Consider the following 21871-nt stretch of genomic DNA (forward strand, 5'->3'; position numbering starts at 1 on the left):
AACAGGACGTACTCTCTAAAATGGAAACGATTCTGCATGTGGTGTTTAGAGAAAGGCCTGAGACCACTCCATATCACACCTGAACAGATATTGCCATATCTACTGCACTTGGCACAGTCAGGACTGGCGCACGCATCTATAAAAGTGCATTTGGCATCCATTTCACGATTCACCAGGACTTACAAGGGACCGTCTCTTTGGTCCAATAGACTAATCAAGCAGTTCCTCAAGGGACTATGTAGATCCTTCCCAAGACCTAGAAGGATCCCACCGGCATGGCACCTCAATTTAGTCCTCACCCAACTTATGAAGCACCCTTTCGAGCCCATTCATAGAGCACCCATCAAGTACATCTCATGGAAGACGGCTCTGCTGCTCGCTCTAACGTCTGCCAGGAGAGTCAGCGAGCTACAGGCTCTATCCATTCAGGAACCCTTCATGCAGTTCAAGCAGGACAGGGTGGTGCTGAGGACAAATCCCAAGTTCATACCGAAAGTGCCTTCAGACTTTCACCTTAATGAACCAGTGGTCCTACGTTCCTTCTTTGCAAACCCTACCACCGCAGCAGAAAGAACGCTACACTCCTTGGACCTCAAAAGGTGTATAAAGTTTTACATAGACAAGACAAAGAGCTTCAGGAAGTCATCACAGCTATTTGTGGCCTACAGTAGGGTATGTGGAGAAGTGTGGCTCAGGGGTTAGAGGCAGCAGACCCGGAAGCTGAGATCGGTCCTGGACCAGGGTTCAATTCCCCGCCTCGGCAGGTCTTGGGCTAAAAATTCCACGGACTCGATAATTCTCGCCCCGGTGCCTCCTCGACTCACGGGTTCACACTCTGCGACTCTGGGCAATAGCTTGCTTAATCTCCACAACGGCCCCTCGCGGCGGGATGCCTGACTTTCACCTTGTGGATACCCTGCTATCTCACAGGGGAATACCAGGAAGGGTTCCCTAAGCAAGCGCCGGGAAACCCACTGCGGGTAGCTGTGCGCTATATAAGCTCAACTACATTAACATTAACATTATGCCTCTAACGAAACAGAGCATCTCCAGGTGGATCTCCTCAGCGATAGCATTCTGCCATGACAGGGCGGGACGGCCTTTGAGTGCTACTGTTCAAGCGCATTCCACCAGAGCAATGTCCACATCAGCAGCGCTGTTCGCTGGAGTGCCGATTTTGGACATTTGTAGAGCGGCGACGTGGAAGTCGCCGCACACCTTCTCCAGACACTACTGCCTGGATGCTGAACTTATGCAGGATGCAGCAGTGGGCCAGGCGGTGCTTCGCCATCTATTCCAGTGAGGTGAGCCTTCCATCATCCCGCCATCCTGGTATGCACATCTCTTGCTATTATGATATGTTGATGTATGCTAATGTTTCAAAGTTGCAGGATAATAGGTGTATTATCTAAAAAGAATATATAGCATGTTTACATCAGAAATGTGCATAATATATTGCTGACTACTCTGATTCAGGCATGTGAATCTATGAAAGACACCCCTAATACTGGATAAGAAACGCGTTACTTACCTGTAACAGCATGTAGGAGAGTAGGGTCTTCAATCCTATGATCACCCAGATTTTTGCTTTTTGCTGCACTGGTTTACGACTTTTCCTGGCTGTGGGCCTGCTAATCAGACCCACAGCCTAGCTGTTCTCTCTATCCAAATTGTACTCAGGTACTGAATTGGCACTGGGCCCTCTCCAAGTCCCTGTACCCAGGGCTGAGGTGCACCCAGAAGTCTCCCAGGGGCTGAAGCATGTATTATGCCACCCCTGGGCTGACTAACTAAACTGACACAACTGGCTGCACGACAGCTGGGGCAAGGTGGTGTACTCACCCTTTGCTTTAGATATAGTATACCTATATCTAACCCTAAAATGGACACACAGATCTCCTATCAGTCACTCCTATGGCAGGCCTTAACAATCCTGAAGGCAGAGTGCTTGGAATCGTGTGAGATGGTGCTCTGCCATGAGCTGAGCCTGTCTGCGGCTTTCGGGATCTATCCCTTAGCCGTTTCCATGATATCGCATACCATATACTCTTAAGTGCATTATAATCCTCGCGGTTATATGCCAACTCTGGTATCGCTTTATCAAAACATGTCGAGTAAGGTGTCATACGAATTGGAATACTAACCCCTCGCCAATTCTGGCGACGGGGTTAGCATTCCACCCTTCTAGAGGGACACGACATGTATGTAACCTGTAACCCCGGTTAAAGTCAGACAGAGCCTTAGCATCCACAAAATGGATGCTGCCACCGAGACACAAGTCTGCCCTCCTGCTGCTGGGAGTCCTCCCAGAGCAGGAGGCAAGGACAAAGGGTTTCCTGCCAGGGGCGGTACCAGCACCGTCCCAGACAGGGTTTTGTGTATTCCAGGTAGGCAGGGCTACAGAGGAAGGTGACTGCAAGTGGCACCCCGGTGCTCACTGTGCATAGGCCGGCTGAAACCAGTTCCAGGGGCACTCCAGCCCCTGGCCTGGGGAAAGCCCGCCAAAGGAGAGGGGTGTAACCACCCCCCTCCTGGTCCCACCCATAGGGCAGGACTTAGTCGCGTGCCAGCCCCCTTTTCCCAGATAAAGGTAGGAGCAGGCCCCCTTCCAAATTAGATCATCTTTGGAATCAAGACACGACTTTCTACGAAAGGACATCAAGATTTCTTCTTCAAGATTCTCCCTTGTGACTAAGGAGTAGTCACCCTGCATCCGCAGGCACCATCTTAAGAACACTGCGGTCTGCTGCAAGTCCTTCCTCCGGAATCCGACTGCCCAGCTCGACGAGAACCGGCTTCCCTGGCACCTCTGACCTCTACCCACCTCTACAGCCAAGCTGAGAACTGTGGGTGCGACGAGACCTCGAGGGACCGGCCATCTTCAAGACTGCACGACTTCTTTCCAGCACGACCGCCGAGGGATCCTCTGGTGAGTGCTTTGGGGACCGAGAAGCCCCGACCCTGAGCAGCTCCAGCACCGAAGTTCAGCCTCCCAGCATCTCCACGATCTGCGTGGGGCCCTTCTGCTTTTTGCTGCTCACCGCGTTGTTTGGCTACTAGCCCGCTGGCTTGTGGCCTTCCTAACGACGCCCGACGACATCACTGCTGCTGGTCTGGTTGCTCCAGACTGGCCCTTGCTCCCTTCCAAAAGAGGAGCACCCCGGACCCTCCTGGTCCACTCCAGACGCCATTTTAGGTCCACCGCATGGGCTTGAATTTGCCAAGACTTGTTGCCCCAATCCTGGGTCCAGCGACGTCGACAGCATCATCCATCGTGGGACAGCTCGTACCTCCATCCTGGTCGCCGACAACGCCTCCTGGTCCGTGAGACTGCAGAGCACAACGTCGCCCACTCACCTAGTCGAGGTGACTACCATCCGGTGCCCTCCTGGTGCCCCCTGACTACTGGCTAGTAGTCACGAACTTGGTCCCCTCTGCTTTCAGGTGTCATCCATCTTCGATCCAGGCTTGGATCACTCGAACAATCTTCACTGGTCGCCTGCCAGCAACTCCTTTCCTTCAGGCTCCTGGTTCGTCAACGAAGAATCCCGACGTCTTTTCAGACCTATGCAGCTGCAGCCCCTGGGCTAGGTAACTTCGGCATTTCGGTGCCCCAGCATAGCCTCACTATCCAAGGGTCCAGATCCACTTTCGTTTTTGACCTACCTAGTCGGGTTCGCCCGAGAACACTAACTTTGTGAACACTAGCTTCCATAGGCTTTTTCCCGCCTTACGCGTGAGAGTTCCCACTCTGCACGTGGTGTCCCTAGGCCTCCTGCTCCTAACCTGAGTGTTCAGTATTGTAGGCCTAGCGTTCCTAAAGCCTCTGAGAATCGTTACTTACCTGCTAGTAATTCGCATTCCACTTTTAGAGTATATGGTTTTTCGTGCCCCTCGGGCATTTGTGTAAATTGTGCGACTTAAAGTATTTTTATAAGAGTTTTGTTGTGTGCTTAGCTCCCTGTCTCATAAAGAGCCAGGGTAGTCTTGTTATAAATAAATACACTGTTTATTTTCATAACAACTTGTGTGGTGTCCTTTCACTGGGTGTTCAAGGGGTAATGTGATGGTAAAACAGCTGGCTTAACACGCCCTCTAGAGTCTTAGCCCTAGACTGCTCGTATCCATGCTACTAGGATAGCTGGTCTATAAGGTTGACTTACAACCAATCATCAATAAGGGTTGTTTGGACTGATATATAGTGATCACTAGAATAGTGAGCACTGCACATCAGGCCAACTTCTCACATTGGTGGCAGCGGTGGGATTTGAGCTTGCTGTTGTTTTACCACACATATCCTAAGAATATCTTGTGAAAGATCACATAAGTACTAAAGGTACATATAACTTAGCTTAGAATACTCTGAGTTCTACTGAACCAGCTGTTGTAGCTCCTAGGGCCTAGCACACCCTAAACTACAACTCTAGCAAGGGATCAGTAGGCAAACATATAGTGTAGGTAAGTGCACCACTTACACCTCACTAGAAAAAGCATGTCTACCCAAGGAGAATCTACTGAGACTCCCCTTGTGGATGTTGACCCTCCACAGGTCAAATCAAGATATGCAGCTCTCAGTTTTCAGGAGATGAGACAAGTGTGTACCTCCAGGAAACTGAAACAGGGGTCTAACCCCACCATTCCCTTTTTAATAGGTCTCTTAGAGACTTATGATGCGAGAAAGCTTTCTCAGCTAGATGGGAATATGCCAGCCTTAGAGGGTACCTCTGGGGATCCAGACCTCCCCAACATTGCCAATGCAGTTGAGGAGGAGGATCAAGAGGAACTCTCTGGGGACGAGGTAGACAAAGGTCTTGAGGTAGTCAGAAGGCTAACTAGGGCCAACTTAGACTTGCTTGGGCTAGGATCTGGGGGACCCCCAGTACTGACCCTAAGTAGGCCTAACCTTGGAGTTAGGAGAGATAGATCTCTTTCTAGGGACTCCAATAGATCTCTGCACTCTAATGCCTCTTCTCAGAGGAGAAGGAACTCTCCCCAGAGGAGATTGACTTCCCCTCAGAGAATGGAGCATGAAGCTAGGATGAGACAGGCTACTCTGAGGATTGAAAGGAAAGAACTTGCCCTGGCCAAAGAGAAGCTTGCCTTTGCTAGAGAGCAGCAGATGAGTGGGTTAGCTCCCACTGGTGGCAGCAATCTCCCAAGAGATAGAGAGAAGGGTTTAGATACTAAACACCTGACTAAGATAGTGCCCCCCTTTAAACAAGGGGATGACATCCAGAAATGGATGGCTGCTTTGGAGAGGGCCTGCACTGTGCAGTGCATTCCCCAGAGTCAGTGGGCAGCTATACTGTGGCTCTCCTTTGATGGTAAAGGTAGAGATAAGCTCCTCACTACAAGAGTGGAGGATGCTAATGATTACCAGGTCCTGAAGAATACACTGGTTGATGGGTTTGGTTTAACCACTGAGCAGTACAGGTTGCTGTTCAGAGACACCCAGAAAACTCAGTCTCAGGACTGGTCTGACTTTGTGGATTGTGCCACTAAGGCTTTGGAGGGCTGGTTGCTGGGTAGCAAGGTTACTGATTACACAGGGTTGTACAATCTCATGATGAGAGAACAAATTTTAAATAATTGTCAGAACCAGTTGTTGCACCAGCACCTTGTTGATTCAGATCTGACCTCTCCCCAAGAATTGGGAAAGAAGGCAGACAAATGGGTCAGAACAAGGATCAAGCAGAACCAGAACCAGAACCAGGGTGGTCAGAAGAAAGCAGACCAGAAGGGTAACACTAAGAGTGAACAAAATGACCAGAAGTCTTCACCAGGTCCCCAACAAACCAAAGAGGGTGGGGGTCAGGCTTCCCAGAAGAAGAAGACTCAAGAAGGCCAGTCAAAAAGGTGGTGCCAGTACTGTAAAAGTAAGTCTCACTGGTTTAGTGAGTGCACCAAGAGAGGAGGACAAACTCCTGCCACTACAGCCCCTAAGGCAACTGCACCCCCTAGTACAGTCAGTAGTGGTAGTGTACCTCCCAAGGCATTAGTTGGGTTAACCTTGGGAACTGAGGGGTCTGACAACTTAGTTGGCACACTCACTCAGGCTGTCCTTGTCTGTACAGGGGATGTGGATATGTCCCCTGATATAAGTCCCAATACTTTGGGCAAATACAGGCAGACACCTTTGATTAATGGCAAGATGGCTCAGGCCTATAGGGACACTTGTGCCAGTGTCACCATGGTGACACCTAACTTTGTGGACCCTGGACAGATCAGGCCAGGTACAGATTTCCTGGTGACCAATGCCAGCAACGTCACTACCAGTCATAGTATGGCGATTGTGGCTTTCTCCTGGGGTGGAGTGAAGGGTCAAAAGAAAGTTGTAGTCAGTTCAGACCTCCCAGTTGATTGTTTGTTGGGCAATGATTTGGAGTCATCACTATGGTCAGAAGTGGAGCAGAGGACTCACATGGAGATGTTAGGCTTGCCAGCACATGTGCTTGCTGTGACTAGGTCACAGGCCAGAAGATGCCCCACTGAACAGGTGCTGGATCCTGAAAGAATGGACCAGACACCTTCCAAGAAGAAGAGCAGTAGGGTTAAGGCTTTGCCTTCCCCCTTGCCCCAGGTTGAGGATCAAGTCTCTGAGGAGGCTGATCTGAGAGAGCTGAGGGAAACTGAGCCTAAAGAGCTTGAACTTGATCAAGTTGAGTTTCTGGGCTCAGGGGGACCCTCCAGAGCAGACCTGGGGAAGGCACAGTTAGACTGCCCTTCCCTTGAACCCCTCAGACAGCAGGCTGCTGCTGAGGCTGCAGGGAATGCCACAGGTGCCCACAGGGTATACTGGGAAGATGGACTCCTGTACTCTGAGTCAAGAGACCCCAAGCCTGGTGCAACCAGGAGGCTGGTCATCCCCTTGTCTCTGAGAGGTTTCCTTCTCACCTTGGCCCATGAGATTCCCCTTGCAGGTCATTTAGGTCAGACAAAGACGTGGGACAGGCTTGTCTCACACTTTCACTGGCCCCACATGAATGAGAATACCAAGGAGTTTTGTCGCTCCTGTGTCACTTGCCAAGCCAGTGGTAAGTCAGGTGGCACAACAAAGGCCCCCCTCATACCACTACCTGTGGTGGGGGTTCCCTTTGAAAGAGTGGGGATTGACATTGTTGGTCCAATGGAACCCCAGACAGCATCAGGGCACAAGTTTATACTGGTGGTGGTGGATCATGCCACCAGGTATCCTGAAGCTATTCCACTTAGGACCACTACAGCACCTGTAGTGGCAAGGGCCCTAGTTGGAGTGTTCTCCAGAGTGGGCTTCCCTAAGGAGGTTGTTTCTGACAGAGGTACAAACTTCATGTCAGGATATCTGACTGCAATGTGGAAGGAGTGTGGTGTGAACTACAAGTTCACCACACCCTATCACCCACAATGCAATGGGCTTGTTGAGAGATTCAACAGGACCCTCAAAGGGATGATTCATGGGCTACCTGAAACTCTTAGGAGAAGATGGGATGTCCTGATCCCCTGCCTCTTGTTTGCTTACAGAGAGGTCCCACAGAAGGGGGTTGGCTACAGCCCTTTTGAGCTTCTGTATGGGCATCCTGTAAGAGGACCCCTGTGTTTGGTGAAGGAAGGATGGGAGAGACCTCTCAAAAAGCCTGCAACCAACATAGTGGACTATGTACTTGGTCTCCGCTCCAGGATGGCTGAGTATATGGAAAAGGCATCTAAAAACCTTGAGGCCAGCCAAGAACTCCAAAAAGCTTGGCATGACCAAAAGGCTGTTCTGACTGTGTACCAGCCAGGACAGAAGGTGTGGGTGCTGGAGCCAGTGGCCCCAGCAGCTCTGAAAGACAAATGGTCTGGGCCCCACACCATCATTGAGCAAAAGGGAGAGGTTACCTACTTGGTGGACCTTGGAACTCCCAGGAGCCCTCTCAGAGTGCTCCATGTAAACAGGCTCAAGGCATATGTTGACAGGAAGGACATGAGCTTGCTCATGGCCACAGATGAGGGACAGGAGGAAGAGAGTGACCCTCTCCCAGACCTGCTCACTCAGAATCCTGATGATGGGTCAGTAGATGGTGTTGTCTTTTGTGGCAGCCTCACTGAGCATCAGCAACAGGATTGCAGGCAAGTTCTGCAATCCTTCAGACATATGTTCTCTCTAACACCCAGCCAAACTGATTGGTGTACCCATGATGTTGGCACTGGGGACAGTCTGCCTGTCAAGAGTAAAATCTACAGACAGCCTGATCATGTTAGAGACTGCATCAAAACAGAAGTGCAGAAAATGTTGGAGCTGGGAGTCATTGAGCCCTCAGATAGCCCTTGGGCTAGCCCAGTAGTTCTAGTGCCAAAGCCTCACACCCAGGGTGGTAAGAAAGAGATGAGGTTTTGCGTAGACTACAGAGGCCTCAATGCAGTCACTAAGACTGATGCCCACCCAATACCAAGAGCAGATGAACTTATAGATAAATTGGCTTCTGCCAAATTCTTAAGTACATTTGATTTGACAGCTGGGTATTGGCAAATCAGGTTAGCTGAGGAGGCCAAACCCAAGACAGCATTTTCTACCCCTGGTGGGCATTATCAATTTGTGGTAATGCCCTTTGGTTTGAAAAATGCACCTGCCACCTTCCAAAGGTTGGTGAATCAAGTCCTCACTGGGCTGGATGACTTCTGTGCAGCATATCTTGACGATATTGCTGTCTTTAGCTCCACCTGGGAGGATCACCTGGTCCACCTGAGGAAAGTGTTAGAGGCTCTGCAAAAGGCAGGCCTCACTATCAAGGCCACTAAGTGCCAGATAGGGCAGACACAGGTTGTATACCTGGGCCACCTTGTAGGTGGAGGCCAGGTTCAGCCATTGGAGAGTAAAATACAGGCCATCCAGGACTGGGCTCCTCCAATCACCCAGACTCAGGTTCGAGCTTTCTTGGGCCTGACTGGTTACTATAGGAAGTTTGTCAGAAATTATGGGTCCATAGTGACCCCTCTTAATGACCTGACAAGCAAAAAGATGCCAAAGAAAGTTCAGTGGACAGCAAGCTGTAAGAAAGCATTCAATAACCTAAAGCAGGCCATGTGCACAGCACCTATCCTTAAGAGTCCAGATTACTCCAAGCCATTCATTGTCCAAACAGATGCTTCTGAGTTGGGTGTGGGAGCTGTTCTGTCTCAGCTGAATTTTGATGGTAATGACCAGCCTATTGCTTTCATTAGTAGGAGGCTGACCCCCAGAGAGAAAAATTGGTCAGCTATTGAGAGGGAGGCCTTTGCTGTGGTTTGGGCCCTGAAGAAGCTGAGGGCCTACTTGTTTGGCACTCACTTCACCATTCAGACCGACCATAAGCCCCTCTTGTGGCTAAATCAGATGAAGGGTGAAAACCCCAAACTGCTTAGGTGGTCCATTTCCCTACAGGGGATGGATTTTACAGTGGAGCATAGACCTGGTACTGATCACAGCAATGCTGATGGGCTCTCCAGGTATTTCCACTTAGAGCAAGAAGACTCACCTGGTCAAGGTTAGTTTATTGTCCCAAAGTTTGGGGGGGGGGGGTCATGTAGGAGAGTAGGGTCTGCAATCCTATGATCACCCAGATTTTTGCTTTTTGCTGCACTGGTTTACGACTTTCCCTGGCTGTGGGCCTGCTAATCAGACCCACAGCCTAGCTGTTCTCTCTATCCAAATTGTACTCAGGTACTGAATTGGCACTGGGCCCTCTCCAAGTCCCTGTACCCAGGGCTGAGGTGCACCCAGAAGTCTCCCAGGGGCTGAAGCATGTATTATGCCACCCCTGGGCTGACTAACTAAACTGACACAACTGGCTGCACGACAGCTGGGGCAAGGTGGTGTACTCACCCTTTGCTTTAGATATAGTATACCTATATCTAACCCTAAAATGGACACACAGATCTCCTATCAGTCACTCCTATGGCAGGCCTTAACAATCCTGAAGGCAGAGTGCTTGGAATCGTGTGAGATGGTGCTCTGCCATGAGCTGAGCCTGTCTGCGGCTTTCGGGATCTATCCCTTAGCCGTTTCCATGATATCGCATACCATATACTCTTAAGTGCATTATAATCCTCGCGGTTATATGCCAACTCTGGTATCGCTTTATCAAAACATGTCGAGTAAGGTGTCATACGAATTGGAATACTAACCCCTCGCCAATTCTGGCGACGGGGTTAGCATTCCACCCTTCTAGAGGGACACGACATGTATGTAACCTGTAACCCCGGTTAAAGTCAGACAGAGCCTTAGCATCCACAAAATGGATGCTGCCACCGAGACACAAGTCTGCCCTCCTGCTGCTGGGAGTCCTCCCAGAGCAGGAGGCAAGGACAAAGGGTTTCCTGCCAGGGGCGGTGCCAGCACTGTCCCAGACAGGGTTTTGTGTATTCCAGGTAGGCAGGGCTACAGAGGAAGGTGACTGCAAGTGGCACCCCGGTGCTCACTGTGCATAGGCCGGCTGAAACCAGTTCCAGGGGCACTCCAGCCCCTGGCCTGGGGAAAGCCCGCCAAAGGAGAGGGGTGTAACCACCCCCCTCCTGGTCCCACCCATAGGGCAGGACTTAGTCGCGTGCCAGCCCCCTTTTCCCAGATAAAGGTAGGAGCAGGCCCCCTTCCAAATTAGATCATCTTTGGAATCAAGACACGACTTTCTACGAAAGGACATCAAGATTTCTTCTTCAAGATTCTCCCTTGTGACTAAGGAGTAGTCACCCTGCATCCGCAGGCACCATCTTAAGAACACTGCGGTCTGCTGCAAGTCCTTCCTCCGGAATCCGACTGCCCAGCTCGACGAGAACCGGCTTCCCTGGCACCTCTGACCTCTACCCACCTCTACAGCCAAGCTGAGAACCGTGGGTGCGACGAGACCTCGAGGGACCGGCCATCTTCAAGACTGCACGACTTCTTTCCAGCACGACCGCCGAGGGATCCTCTGGTGAGTGCTTTGGGGACCGAGAAGCCCCGACCCTGAGCAGCTCTAGCACCGAAGTTCAGCCTCCCAGCATCTCCACGATCTGCGTGGGGCCCTTCTGCTTTTTGCTGCTCACCGCGTTGTTTGGCTACTAGCCCGCTGGCTTGTGGCCTTCCTAACGACGCCCGACGACATCACTGCTGCTGGTCTGGTTGCTCCAGACTGGCCCTTGCTCCCTTCCAAAAGAGGAGCACCCCGGACCCTCCTGGTCCACTCCAGACGCCATTTTAGGTCCACCGCGTGGGCTTGAATTTGCCAAGACTTGTTGCCCCAATCCTGGGTCCAGCGACGTCGACAGCATCATCCATCGTGGGACAGATCGTACCTCCATCCTGGTCGCCGACAACGCCTCCTGGTCCGTGAGACTGCAGAGCACAGCGTCGCCCACTCACCTAGTCGAGGAGACTACCATCCGGTGCCCTCCTGGTGCCCCCTGACTACTGGCTAGTAGTCACGAACTTGGTCCCCTCTGCTTTCAGGTGTCATCCATCTTCGATCCAGGCTTGGATCACTCGAACAATCTTCACTGGTCGCCTGCCAGCAACTCCTTTCCTTCAGGCTCCTGGTTCGTCAACGAAGAATCCCGACGTCTTTTCAGACCTATGCAGCTGCAGCCCCTGGGCTAGGTAACTTCGGCATTTCGGTGCCCCAGAATAGCCTCACTATCCAAGGGTCCAGATCCACTTTCGTTTTTGACCTACCTAGTCGGGTTCGCCCGAGAACACTAACTTTGTGAACACTAGCTTCCATAGGCTTTTTCCCGCCTTACGCGTGAGAGTTCCCACTCTGCACGTGGTGTCCCTAGGCCTCCTGCTCCTAACCTGAGTGTTCAGTATTGTAGGCCTAGCGTTCCTAAAGCCTCTGAGAATCGTTACTTACCTGCTAGTAATTCGCATTCCACTTTTAGAGTATATGGTTTTTCGTGCCCCTCGGGCATTTGTGTAAATTGTGCGACTTAAAGTATTTTTATAAGAGTTTTGTTGTGTGCTTAGCTCCCTGTCTCATAAAGAGCCAGGGTAGTCTTGTTATAAATAAATACACTGTTTATTTTCATAACAACTTGTGTGGTGTCCTTTCACTGGGTGTTCAAGGGGTAATGTGGTGGTAAAACAGCTGGCTTAACACGCCCTCTAGAGTCTTAGCCTTAGACTGCTCGTATCCATGCTACTAGGATAGCTGGTCTATAAGGTTGACTTACAACCAATCATCAATAAGGGTTGTTTGGACTGATATATAGTGATCACTAGAATAGTGAGCACTGCACATCAGGCCAACTTCTCACACAGCAGTTATCCAGTATTGGTGTCTTTCATAGATTCACATGCAACCCTCCCGCCTCCCCTGGAAGGACTCACGCTCTCTCTAACTATATTACGCCTACCTAGCTTGGTGCGTACGAAAATCTGAGAGACTGAGGCTCCTGTCAGGAAGGTTCTAGAGGGAGGTGATAGCGGATTGGCTGGCTCTAATAGTTTGGTCCTTTTTACATAAGGACAAGGATAGGCTACTAAGGTGAGGCCTTAGGCCTATTTTTCTCTATGTATGTCTATAGGACATTACTTTTCTATGTACCGGAGGCTCCCGTCTCGACGACGGGGAATGATTCAGGCATGTGAATCTATGAAAGACACCAATACTGGATAACTGCTGTTACAGGTAAGTAACGCGTTTCTTTTAGGGCGTGGCGTTAAGGCCTGGCCATTGATGATCACACTTTCTTCTCTTTATTCTTGGTGCTTTAGCATGCATTTTTTTCAAATTAGGCTGCTGAAACTTCTCATTCCTTGAGTACCTAATCCTTCTGGGTGTAGCAGTGTGCACCTTCTTCGGGACTGACCAACAGGGCCTTTCAGTCGACTGTCTCTGTAGTCCGGCCACCAGGCTTGGGTGTTGGGCTGTGGCTTTGTGATGATCCAGGCACTCGCTGATTTCATTCTCCTCTTCTTCTCTAGTGCTATGTAGCGTCCGTCCACGTGTCGTATGTTCCCTCCTCTGGGACTTTCTTGGAGTTCCTTCTCCATAGGCAGTAGGGAGCTGTAGCTCTACTACACTTTTTCTTGACATATCTGTGCTTGTGCCTTGAGGCTTTAAAGTCAGACATAGATTGTGTGAGTGGGCACCCATGGGCCCTTATGGTGGAGACAGTAGGACCTTTGTGACGGGGCTGTACATCAGGTGCAGCACTCCATCACAGCCATTGAGAGGCTGCAAATCGTCACCTCAGCCAGGGACCATCCTCCGTCAGTGCCTTCCTATCTGGGACCACTCTTCTCCGCCTCACCATTCCGTGCTGCACGTGGACTCATTCTTCCTTCTTGTTTGGCGTGGTGGCCTTGCACGGGCCTCACTGCAGGCGTGTGATGGGAGGCTCAGCAGGGTTGTTGTGGGAGGTGACCAGACTCTTTTCCTCTTGGGCAGGACTGAGGTCTTTATTATCACGCCCTCCCCAAGCACTGCAGGGTACCGGTCTGCCATACTGACAGGGTCGTTGATGATCGTCTCTCGTACACTTTAGTCAGCACCTTGCGTTGTGTATCCTTCATTGTCGATGTGTGGCTGCTCAGAAGATGCAGTCTGCCTCATCGCCACTGTGGTGTGATGGGCCGTAGACCCACATTCTGAATAAATGAGCGACACACCAGTGGTATGGGTGTAGAACTGGCCACAAGCATGTGGGCCCAGCCCCTTTAATTAGTGGAGTCACCTGACCACTGAGGCCTGTGATGAACGGGTGTGTGTTGAGTACAAGTACATCCCTAGGTATGGGCTGCTTTGTTATGTGTCCAGCAGGACACCAAGCTGAAGTATTTTCTATGCCAACATCAGTGCAGAATATGTTAAAGAATAAGGTCCAGGGCCCAGAGGTGTGGTCAGAAGCCAGCAGCCCACTTTACAGAATTCCAGGGGTGCAAATACCAAGGCTGCGTAGTCTTAATCCTACTTCATGCCTCTTTCATCCGACATGCAGACACTCCCTGTCTTTATCTCACTCTTGCAGAATCTGTTCCATCCCTCCTGTTTCATTTTGTCACTGTTCTGTCTTTTTCTTCCTCCTTCTCCTTTTTTTCCTCTCTCTTGCTGTGGGTCAAAGTTTTATGAGGAAAAATAAGTGCCAGTCCTCAGAAATGAGGGCCGGTGGGCCTCACCTGAAAACAGCAGCTCAAATTAAGCACTGGGTGACGTAGTTTTCTGCTGTTGTTACAGACTTGCTGCATCAGATTAACCTATAATTAATGTGTGGCACACTAACATGCATTTATTAGGCCATCCACTACAGCTATATGTCGGTGTTGTATTTAAAACAATGTCATTTGAATGTATACTGAACGTAAGCTTAGTCTGTTTGTACCTTAGGCTCCTGTGGATACAGGGCGACCTCAACAATGACAGTTGCATTCAAACCACAAAGGCTGCACTTATACTGCTTTGGCAACAGAGGGCATTAAAAATGGAGCAACAATCTGTGCTTTTAGGTTTCTACTGCAAAAGGGGATTTTCCGTTCTGTGGGTTTTAACTAGGTTTAATTATGTTAAACCGAAAACCAGAAATACTAGCTGCTTAGAAGTTCCAGCATGTGATCATAGAAGGGCAAATATTTGACTTTAAGGTTACATGCTTCATATGTGTACCAGACCACTACATGGAAGTGCGGGGTTGAGTGTACTGCTGCATTTCACTGTTTATGAAAATATATTTTACTTTCATAGGAATGGGGCGTAACTAGGCTCACCTTCGAGTATGACTCGGAGCCTTTCGGAAAAGAAAGAGATGCAGCCATCATGAAGCTAGCAAAGGAATCGGGAGTGGAAGTAATCATTGAGAACTCGCACACACTCTACGACCTTGACAGGTGAGCTGAAGCAGGCAATGAACAGCACACTCTACTACTCTGATATGTCAGCAAATACAGTCCAGTGAACTCACAACTACTACTGACTCGATGTGTGCCCGTAATTCACTTTCTCCAACATTATATCTTTTATATATTCACTTACTTGAATTATTCCCTGTCGTTTTGCTGGGAATCCCTGGTACATTGAAATAACAGTATACAGTCTAAAATATACAATAAAGAGGATATAATGTAAAATAATATGTTAAGTAACACATACACCGCATTTGAAAGAACCCAAACTTCAGCCAATCAGGTGGAAGCTTAAGCACTCTACTCCCCCTAGTGACCAACAGAGCTCAGATTTCTACTGCACAGCATGTGCTAGGTAGTTCCCTATCAGAGCTCCACTTTAACATTTTATCTTCAGTATTGCTATATTGTTACTGTGAGTTGTCTTTAGGGAAGATTGTTACAATTTTTGGACCAGGGGGATCTTTTTGGTCTGACGATCAACTGTCACAAACTGTCACCAAGGCTGACAAAGAGAAGAGATCTCTTTTTAAAAACATGTTTATCATATGGCAGCAAGAAAATGTACATTGATGACCCACACTCTTGGAGTATTTATTGTCTTTATCCTAAGCAGAAATCAACAGAATGCAAAATCTGTAAGTCTTTCTCTACTGAGACTCTTAAAGGTAGAGAAAAGAGATAGGCATTATTTCTTAGGAATAAAGAGAATTTTCCTCCTCCTAAAAGAGCTTACCCCTCTTCAGGGAAAGAATCCATGAGGACTGTACCCGCAAGTACTTCCATGAAGGCAGCAAACAAGAGGAGACTTTACAGTTTCCTGAGCTTGATCTATTTGGTACAGCGCTTCCAGCCACCTCCTCTGACAAACCAGAGTCTAAGTGTTACAGAAACTCACCTGTGACAGAAAAGAAGAAATCTTCAAAGGAAACCTCGGCAACGATGAGTTTATTTTCTTCAAAGACCTAAAATGCTTTACAAAGATACTGTTGAACACGACACCATCATTGACGATACCATCAATGAGGACGTCCCTGCCGAGCATTCAGTCGAAAACAACACCATAAACGGCCAGAAGATCATTGATGACCACCACTCTATGAGCATGGCTTCTATGACGACCATACCGTTGACAATGACAACCTTACTGTCGACGACGATGACCATACCATCGACAATTAACATACTGTCGACGGAATCACCATAGGGAATCACGCAGTTAATTAAATACATGGGAAAAACGTTTTAGACCTTTAAGGTTGACTAATGTCTCTCCAGTACAATTATTTCAGTCCGATCAAGAAGAACAGGCTAGTGATTATGCCTCCCTGACAGCTTGGAGCCAAACTCAATTGTATGTGAGATATTTCTCAGATTTTGCAGAGGACGCACCAGACGATATGTGCATCAACAGGAGTACAAATCTGGAAGTGCTCGAATGGATTTAAGGCAGAATCCACCTACATATTACAGCGAGCCAGATAACGTCCTTATGTCAATGGCCTTGTTTTCAACTTTGCAAACACAAGGAGATGATGGACGGAGCGCTGAAACTTTTCAGACACTCACCCCAGTCACAGATCTGGGTTGAATCCATCATCATTCTTTAGCTCACTCCGGCACTTCAGTTCAGACCCAGCTATGTAAAAATCAGTCTAGACCCTGTGCCACTAGGGAACAGTCCAGCCCGAACTGCCAAGCCAGGTCTTCCCCGAACCGGAAACAAGCATCCTGGAATGGGTATCTGGGTAACACCCTTCATCATCCAGGCTAGCTGGAATCCAGTGGCAAAGTGAACAAGGGACCCATGTCTGAGCATAACCTGCCCCAAATTAGGGCGAACAAAGCAAACAAAAGGAGATGATGGATGGATCCCTGAAACGTTTCAGACACTCACCCCCAGTCACACATCTGGGTTGAATCCATCATCATTCTTTAGCTCACTTCGCCTCCTATATGTGCAAATCAGTCTTGACCCTGCGCTTCATGGGAACAGTCCAGCCCCAACTGCTAAGCCAGGTCTTCCCTGAACTGTAAACAAGCTTCCTGCGTTGGCAGGGTATGCACTGATGTGGATCCCTTGCTCCCTCTGCCACTGAATTTAAGCTAGCCTGGCTGAAGAGGGCTGTTAGCCCGAAACCCGTTCCAGGATGCTTGTTTCCAGTCCACGGAAGACATGGCTTGGCAGTTCGGTGTGGACTGTTCCTATGAGGCACAGGGTCAAGACTGATTTGCATATAGCTGTGTCTGAACTGGGGTGGCAAAGTCCTGCACTGACTGGTCTGTACCAACCAGCCACCATAGACTTGTTTGATGATCCTCTGAGGTGAGAGCCTTCGCTGGAACAAAGCCTGGTTTGGGAAGAAGTGTTTACAACTCCTCTATGCAGGATATGCATTCCAGGATGGGAAGCTTCAAAGGCTTTGCCGCCTTTGTTATGCAACCCTGGCCTTTCCAGGTTATGGAGATGCCTGCCTCCCTGTCTTGACCCCACATTTTGGCAGCTGGAGAATTAGTAAGATAGGAGGTGTGCCTAACACCTATCTAGTGTCACCTCCAAGTTAGACTAGCGGATGTGGGCACCACCTTTTCAGATTCCTCCATCTTGTTTTGGACAGAATTAGCATTCTAGGGCCAGAGTTATGCCCACTTCCCACAGGAAGGATATAGAGGGTGTAGTCACCCTAAAGATAGGCAGCCCATTGGCTACAACCTGTCACACCCCATAACACCACTAAAGGGAGTATTTAGGTGGCACCCCGAGCCCCATAAATCAGGTTTTATGGATCAAAAGAAGAAGGATAAAGAAGAGTCACTGCCTGGGGAGAACTGTAGAACTGAGAACGTTTGGCACAAAACCCTGCCTGTGTGCAACTCTCTCTCGGCAATCCCAACAGAGTGAATTGTCCTGCAAGCTGGAGTACTATGAAAGCCTTGGGTAGCCTGCCAGCACAACAAAACTTGCCTCCAGTCTCCCTTGGAGTAGAGGAGCTACTCCCCTGCAGTCCAATCCCTCTTCTCACTGAACCACAACTGAGCAGCTGTCAACTCGTCCTCAAGTCCCACTCTGCAGCCTGTTTCCAGGTGGCCCCCCTTCTGCGTAGCGCACAGCTACCAACCTCCCCAGCTCCCTGCTTTCGGCTGAATCTGGGCAGTTCCTGAAGAATTGCTGGTAGTACTTTGGACCACTACAGTCTGAAACCCAGATGGTGAACCCCTGAAACTGACTGTCCTTACTGTATGCACATATGACTTTTATTTCCATAGGATTGCATTGTGTGTAAAGGAGCACACGTTTAAAATATTTTATCACCTATAAAAATTGCTTAAAAAAACAGTACTTACTTTTAAACAAAGTTGTTGGTTTTACAAAATATGTAAATAGAAGTGTTATTTTTCTTTGGTCTTCGATTTATTCTTTGAGTGTGTCTCAGTTATTGCCTCTGTGAGTACAACAAATGCTTAGCACTACCCTCTGATAAGCCTAACTACTCGCCCAACCTATCGCAGAAGAGGACATTAGTAATATCTACATTAGCCTCTGTAAACCAATTGGGCACCCACTGGACCCTCTACACATTGTACTTCTTTTTAGTGCACTATATAGAGAGCCAGTATATAGAGAGCCAGCTTCCTGCATGCCCTTAGTACCCTCAAAGACAGTCTGGGTACGATCAAGGATACTCCTTTAATCAAAACCAAAGGCAAATTTACAGGAGGTCAGCAGGAATGAAGAGAGGTTACTCACAAGTCCCACCTAATGATAATCAGAAGAGAACCTGATTCCCAGCTCGTTCTCCTTTCTCCGTCTGGTCCTCAGAAGTGGGGAGGGGCATGGGAGAATATCCCTTACCCCAGTATTGGAACTTTCATAGATTCCCATGCTTTGTATCATTCCCCGTCGTCGGAATGGGAGTCTCGGTAACAAAAATACCATAGCTGTAGGTACAAAAGACCAAGGAAAAAGGCCTAGGCCTCATTCCCTTTTGTAGCATATCACCCTCTTTGTGTAAAAGAGACCAAACTTAGGCCTTAGCCAATCAGAAGTGCCTCACGCCTTAGAACCTTCCTGAAGGATCCTCAGAGCCTCAGATTTTCGTAGCCGTTGTGTACTTAGACACCATATCTGTTGTAGGCTGAGCTTTCCTCGGGGAGGTGGGCGGGCGCATGGGAATCTATGAAAGTTACCAATACTGGGGAACCAAAGTTACAGGTAAGTAACTTGTTTTCTTACCCCAGTATTGGAACTTTCATAGATTCCCATGCTTTGTATCAGAGTAGCAAGCAGTTAGTAACTCAACCACATTTTGCATCATCACAATATAGCAATAGGCAACATGACAGACAGATACAAAATGTGAAAGACGGAAGGTGGGAAAGAAAGGAAAGCTCACCAATCATTGGAAGAGGTTCCTCAGGACAGCCTGTCCCACAGAGCCTTAGATTTTCTACCGCACGTTGTGCTTAGGGAGTCTCCTTTGAGCTCTGCTCAACTTCTACTCTTCAAAGGATTTATTTCAGGGTTTTTTTTTTCTTCAAAATCTTCAGCTTCACTTCAGGACTGTTGGCTGCCTTCCAGGATGTCAGAAATGGAGAAGAAAAAAGCCCTTTTCAAACCATGTTCCACCTGTGGCAAGAAAAGGCTTTTTGTGGAGGATAGGCACAAAGACTGCATTTATTGCCTCTATCCTGACCACCAGGCTGCGGACTGTAAGATCTGTCGCACCTTTTCGGCCAAAACCCTCCGGGACCGTGAGGGTAGACTCTTGACATGGCTCCATAAGCTGAAAACTAGGAAGGATACTGTCTCTAGTGACAGTGAGGATGCAGCATCGATGTCTTCTTCGAGAAGGTCAGTGAAGAGGGGTAGGGGTTCCCCTTCTCCTTCTATGGAAAGATCTTCCAAGGCCTCAAAAAAGACCCCCAGTGAGTCTGAGAGCCTAGGTACCAGCAAATCTCCTCACTGAGGTGTAAAGGAGAGGGTAGGACCAGCTACGCCTTCTAAAGGTGAGAAGACTGTCACAGCCTTCAAAGAACCTTCATCCCAGTCTTCTGAGAGGAGTTCCAAGTCCTCGACGACGAAGACGTCGACGGCGGAAGTCCCGTCGACAAAGAAATCGAAATCTGCATTGATGTCGTCGACGAAGGTACCGTCAACGGCGGTTTCTTCACCGTCGACGGAGACGACGCCGACGAAGACGACGGCGACGACGCCGCCGCCGACGAAGACGCCGACGACGAAGGTGTCGACGACGAAGGTGTCGACGGTGAAGGTGCCGTCGATGACAGTTTCAATCTCGCCCTCGACGATGGTGCCGACGTCGACAATAACGGCGATGACGACGACGACATTGACACTGACAACGGCTGGTGTGTCGACCGTTTCCTCGTCGACGACTTAGACGACCCCGATCTCGTCGACGCGTATACAGCCGTCGGCGACAGAACCGTCGACGATATTGTCCTCTAAAAAGAGAATTACCATTTCTGTGACACGGATCACGCCGGAGATGACTTCTCCGAGGAGTGTGTCTCCCTTACTGCCAACCATGCTTCTTCAAGAAGGGGAGTCAGAGGAGGATGACCAGGACTCATACAGCTATGCCAATAGTCCCTCCCAACTTCTTGTCAAATGCCAGGACACTGACTCTGAGGGCGAATACGGACACGAGGATGTTGGCCATCATCAGTCAGCCCAGTCGCAACATCATTCTGAGCAGGAAATGGTTACAGTGCCATCTTCTTTTCTCCAAGATCTACATAAGATGCTGGAGGACTATAAATCTAAGGCGAGTAGGCCTATTCCGGTTCCGTCAACGCCTGCAACTCCTGCAGGGATTTCAGCCTCATTAGTGACGCCTACTATTCCAGCTCCAGTTTCCCCTCGGCCTCAAATGTCCATCCATCAAGATTCCTCCGGGTTACAAGAGGTCCATGATGATTCCTCTGATGAGGACCAGCAGTCGGATCATGACTCTATTCCCAATACTGAATATGACGAATATATCATTGCGGATCCAGCATCACCAGTCCCAGATCCGGCGGATTCCCCGCCAGCGGACATTGGGGGCTTCCATCAGCTGATGGAAAGAGCCGCTGCAAGATTCAAATTAGCCATGCCTAAGGTTACCACGGATTGTTTTTTATATGATTTAAAGGAACCTTTTAGGAAATCGACTAGGTCCATTCCTATTGTGGATCATTTGTGGAAGGAGGGCCTAAAGGCCATGAAGAACCCGGCGACTGTGATCCTTGTGCTACCGCGTCTGGATAAAAATTACAAGGCACCCGATGATGGTCCGGCAGCCTTAACGGGTCATCCAAGACCAGACTCTGTGATCTCGCAGGCTACGCAGAGGAAATCCCGTAACCCCTCTGCTCCCTTAACAACTCCTCCGGACAAGGAAGGGCGGAGGTTGGATAATGTGGGGAAGAGATTCTCGTCGATGGCAAGTTTGCTGGTGCAAGCGGCTAATGCCCTAGCGATCATGGGTAGGTACGACCGCCAGCTTTGGTGTGATGTGGCCCCATACCTTGACCAGCTGCCTACTGTAGGAAGGTGGATATCTGACTATTGTTGCCCCCAACTTTTTGCCTAGTGTTTTGCTGGTTTTTGACTTAGTTGGCCTAGGATCCTGCTATTCAGGACCCCAGGCTTCCTGCTCTCTCTGTTAAAATGGATTCCATGTACCTTAGGTACATATCTAATTGGATACTGGGTCACCTTATCAGTCCCTGTACAGTGTACCTTAGGTACCCAGGGCATAGTTGCACCCCTGGCTGGCCATCTAAATCTGACACAACTGGCTGCATGACAGCTGGGGCAAGGTGGTGTAAACACCCTTTGCTGTAGATATAGTATACCTATATCTAACCCTAAAATGGACACATATCCTCCTATCAGTCACTCCTATGGCAGGCCTTATCAATCCTGAAGGCATAGTACTTGGAATTATGTGAGATGGTGCTCTAGCATGAGCTGAGCCTGTCTACAGCTTTCGGAACCAAGTCCTGTAGCTGTTCCATGATAACGCTATACCATATACTCTTAAGTGCATTATC

General features: G+C 49.1%; 1 protein-coding gene across 1 annotated transcript in view; it reads left to right on the top strand.

The window, feature by feature from the left end:
- Positions 1-21871, top strand: part of CRY2 (cryptochrome circadian regulator 2) — a 305570-nt gene that overhangs the window by 87128 nt on the left and 196571 nt on the right. The window contains exon 3 of the mRNA XM_078684383.1: positions 14652-14794. Coding sequence (XP_078540509.1) covers positions 14652-14794 — 143 coding nt within the window. The remainder of the gene's footprint in view (positions 1-14651; positions 14795-21871) is intronic.

Source organism: Lissotriton helveticus, chromosome 3_2 (assembly GCF_964261635.1).
Source record: "Lissotriton helveticus chromosome 3_2, aLisHel1.1, whole genome shotgun sequence".
Lineage (NCBI taxonomy): Eukaryota > Metazoa > Chordata > Amphibia > Caudata > Salamandridae > Lissotriton > Lissotriton helveticus.